General features: G+C 42.3%; 1 protein-coding gene across 1 annotated transcript; it reads left to right on the top strand.

The window, feature by feature from the left end:
- The first annotated feature begins 1761 nt into the window (after positions 1-1761).
- klf17 (Kruppel-like factor 17) lies at positions 1762-4391 on the top strand. The gene is made up of 3 exons (XM_012826068.3): positions 1762-2277; positions 2469-3447; positions 3563-4391. Exons 1-3 carry the CDS (start codon positions 2200-2202, stop codon positions 3736-3738), a joined length of 1233 nt encoding a protein of 410 aa, XP_012681522.1. The 5' UTR covers positions 1762-2199; the 3' UTR covers positions 3739-4391.
- Positions 4392-4666: the final 275 nt, after the last annotated feature.

The raw sequence follows: 4666 nt of genomic DNA on the forward strand, positions 1-4666 counted from the left end.
TACCAATCGTTGATGTTGTGCATCTTGCCTTTTGCCTGTCACTTTTCTTGGTTCTTTGCTGTATTGCGCTATGACTGTGAGAAATGTATCAGGTTAGTCTCACTTCTCATATTCCATCCTATTCTATCCATTTCCGTTTTAAAGCCCCCAGGTATTTAGCCTTTAATCTTTGCTTGTGTCATTTCTGGAAAAGAGAAGTCGTCTGTTCAGACTGTGCGCCTACATCTTAGCAGAACTGAGACATTTTACGATTTAACTCTTCAATGAAAAAGCCCACCTAAACAGCTCTTGTGACATGTGATGGCAATTTAAAACCAATTTTCTTAGACCATTGGTAATTTATTGTTGCTGGACATCAACACCAAAACTCACCTTAGTTCAGCAAATTATTTTATTTACACAACAATTAGTGCGTCGATTGGTCTGTTGTCACGTTAAAATAATTAGTCAATATGCTAACTCATTGTTGAACTTTCCGATCACGGTGTCGTTTCGATTGCCCTGAGACTTCTTATGGACTAATTTACATAGTAAACAGCCTGATATTTACTTTCCTGCTAATTAATATGATGCCATACAAATCATTCAACGCTTTTGCTGTTGGAGCTCAGAGTCATTCGGGTCGCATGCGTGTGTGTGTGTGTGTGTGTGTGTGTGCTTGGGGGACGGTGAAACTCGCGATGCACTAGTTGAACAACCAGTTTTAATGGTATGTATATCCATCGCGCCATTTACGGTTAAAACGTTACCGCTGCACCCATCGAACCTAATATCACTGCCTAATCGTCAATAACTAATCCATCTTAAAACGTGCCTACATTCAATAGTGAAACCGTGAAAGGTGTTGTTGAACAGGGGATTTGGAGCCCCCTATCGTAAGATATGGGATAATAATACACTTCTATGAGTGCCTGTGTAACTTGTAAGAAGTGCTAGGCCTAAATGGATCCTACTCTATAACGCTCACACTTCAGAACCTGAATTATTTCATTCACCAAGCATAAGACGTGTAGGCCTACAAAGAATTTGACACACAACATTGTGACACAAAGTACTCATGGACCATGGGTACCATAGAGGCATGAAAGGTGACTATGATTCCTAGGGCCCTGGCTGGAAGGGGTCCAGAAAATCTCAAAATTCTGTCAGGGGCCCTGATAATTCCTAGCAGTGCCTCTGTCACTGGCACACATACGCTAGACATTCAAGGCCATATAGGACCTCACATATGGTGCAAAACATACATTTAAAGCAGTACATGTCTACAATGATCAAACTAGCTCTACCACTTGCATTCAGGCTGGGGGGCATGTAGCCCTTTGTGTATTGCTAGGGGTCTTCTAGGGTCTCTAAGGGTCAACCATGGAGATGCTGGGCTTACTTGGTGCAAGTTTTTAGGGCCCCTGTCACCTCTGTGTCTATGCCAGATAGGCCTCTGAGGTAATCCAGGCCTGCTTGAGCCATATTTGTTTTATTTGTTTATTTTTTGCTTAGTAGCCAAAAAGGTATAGCTAACATATCAAAAAACAAAAATGCTTTAAGACGTGTAGCTCTGAATGAATAGTGAAAAGACCATTTTTTGCATTCTGTAAATTTTTACTGTCTCAATTGTTTTATTTTACAAATCCTAAAAAATCAAATAAAACAATCAACAAATATATTCAAAAGCAATAAAAAAGGCACATAGGCTTATGATTCAAACGATGATTTCTGAATCACACTTTCTGAATTTCATAATTTCCACAGACTGCAAATTGAACGTTGAATTCCGAATACCCAACAACAGAAACCATGATGCTAAAAGCAAGTGTCCCATTCAAAATAAAGTCAGTGCGTCTCAGTCTCAAGTAACTTTATTGATACGATGTTACATAGTTCACCAGGCCTATCGCCAAACCCTCCTGAAAGATGCTTTTATTTCGCCTTACTGGAGTATGTGTACTATTATTATATTACCTAGAGATAATTGCACTCCTGGTAATTTCAAACTCCCCAGGTAGCCCGATGGTAACCCCGCCTACTGCCTCGCATTAGCCCGCCTCCAACTCCCTAAACAGTTTATAATGAAGAGGCGAGCGTTCAGCTTGCCAGTGACATGCCTCCTGTCAAACGAGTGTGTATCTGTTGAGTAGCCTACTTTCAATCATTCAAGGAGAAGACCATTTTCTATTTAAAATATTTTTTTCACGATCTCTGGTGATGGCCCTCGCTGATGCGATGCTGCCGTCAATTTCTGCTTTTGCAACTTCGACACCTGAGGAGAAGCAGACCGTTCAGGTAAGTTTGCTTTTGTTTGTCTGCACAACTGGTCAATAGTATTATTTTAGGATTTAACGGGAAAATGTTTAGGGGACAAAACAAAGGAAAGACTTATTGTTTAAAATGTTTCTTTTCCCCAACTACTTGGCAAGGCCTGTGAAGGTTAGGCTATTGCGTCGTTTTCACCGAATGTCGTTTATTTTTTGCAGCACTGGAAAGTGGATCAGACGAGGATAGGGGACGACATGAAACCGCTCATCGAGGTGGAGTTCAGCATCGTGGAGGGCTCTGCGCTGAACAAAGAGGAAGACGACCTGTCGAAGTTTTTGGATCTAGAGTTTATCTTGTCCAACACAATCGGGAATAACTCGACCAGTCATTCTACATATCCACTTCCAGAGTCACCGGATAGCTGTAGTACAGTGTATGATAGCGACAGTTCTCATCAAACTCCTAACGCGTACTGCAGCAGCAGTTACAGCTCAAGTCCCTGTCACAGTTTGGTGGCGGAGTTGCTGACCCCTGACATGGGTTATCAGGGCGACGCTCAGCGAGACTTCAGACTGACTGAGCGGCGTGAGTATACTGAGCTTGGAGTTCCGAGCTCGGAGAACCATGTGCACTTAGCTGTAAATCATATGGGATACAAAATTAAAACGGAGAGTCAAGAACAGTCGTGCATGATGCCAACAGACTTTATGGGACATGGTTACGAACAAAAGCCCCCACGGCTCATGCACAACGGATTCATGCAGCAGCAGGCGTGCGCGCAGGGGTTTGCACCTCAGATTATTCACCAGAGTTTGTCCCGGGATGAAATGGCGCGGAAAGACTGTCACCTGGCGGAGATGAGCGCACACCACCACTCTCATTTGACGCGCTCCCAACAGTACTTGCCAGGTGCGTACCCACAGCAGTACCCTCAGCACCCTGGAGCGCAGCAGTACCACGGAGAGTACGGCATGTTCAGGGAGTCTATGCGTGTCCATCCGGGCATGCCTGGCGCGGTGTTGACCCCACCGTCATCGCCACTGCTGGAATTCTTCGCCGCCGAAGACACTAAGCCAAAGCGAGGCCGTCGATCTTGGGCAAGGAAGCGCACAGCGACACATAGCTGTGAATTTCCTGGCTGCGGAAAAACGTACACCAAGAGCTCTCACCTGAAAGCTCATCTACGAACACACACAGGTACGTTTCTTTTGTCTCTTAAGAAATGGTTGTTTTATAACGTGTACATGAATGTTTTAAACCCAGTTGGGCCAGAGGATCTGATGCTAAATGGTTGGTTCGTTTTCTTCTACAGGTGAAAAACCTTACCACTGCAGCTGGGAAGGCTGTGGCTGGAAGTTCGCCCGATCCGACGAGCTGACCCGTCATTACAGGAAGCACACTGGACACCGGCCTTTTCAGTGTCATCTTTGCGAAAGGGCCTTTTCCAGGTCCGACCACTTGGCTCTGCACATGAAGAGGCACATATAAAACATATTTTTGATATAACTTTTTATCTCCCCTCGCAGAGGGTGTTACTTTTCACTTGTAAATATGCGATTTTAGATTAAGTTATAGCTGTATTTAAGAAGAATGACATGCTGAATGTGCATTCCTTGTAAATTATTTTCTGTTGACCTGGAGAAACGGATATGAGATGAATCGGGGCAGGACCCACACCATGTTTTTGTACATATAGGCCTACACATTGGGTTCGTTTTGTACATATAGGCCTACACATTGGGCTAGTTTTGCTGTATGCTTTTTATTCTGTTATTGTACTTTTCGTAATAACTGCCCTTGTCAGGGGTATGTGTTTGTATTGAGCAGTTAAGACTGCCTGGCAATTGATTTTTATTTTTCATTTTTTCAAAATGTTCTGTTTGCCTAAAATGTAAATGACAATCACTTGGTCTTGATGGTTTTGGAGAAAAGGTACTATCCAAACTGCCTTACAGTGAAGTGCTTATAATTTATGTCATCAAATGAATGACATGATGAAGTTATGCCATGTATATGCGTATTATCTGCATACTTGAACATTTCTTTAAAACTCTTATTCGAAATGACAGATATGTCTGTCATCCACTCAGATGCTTGTTGATTTTAAAGAAATTCAAAACAAATAAAACAAATATTCAAAATAAATGTGTAAATGGATTTTGTTGTACACAACTGTCTCTCAAATTAATATAACTGATGACAAGCTTGTTTGGTAATGTAAATTGACTTGAGAGTATTTTATAGTTTTGGTAGGCCGACAGATCATACTTAAGACTATGTCATCCAAACATGTTTTAGGAGGAGTTGGTGGAATCAAGTAGCAAGTTTACTGGAAAATACACGAGGTCTCTTTGTCTCATTCATCTCTTTTCCCCTTAGCTCAAATACCTCATCACCTCCTGGTCACTAATGTTAT

This window comes from Clupea harengus, chromosome 25 (assembly GCF_900700415.2).
Source record: "Clupea harengus chromosome 25, Ch_v2.0.2, whole genome shotgun sequence".
Lineage (NCBI taxonomy): Eukaryota > Metazoa > Chordata > Actinopteri > Clupeiformes > Clupeidae > Clupea > Clupea harengus.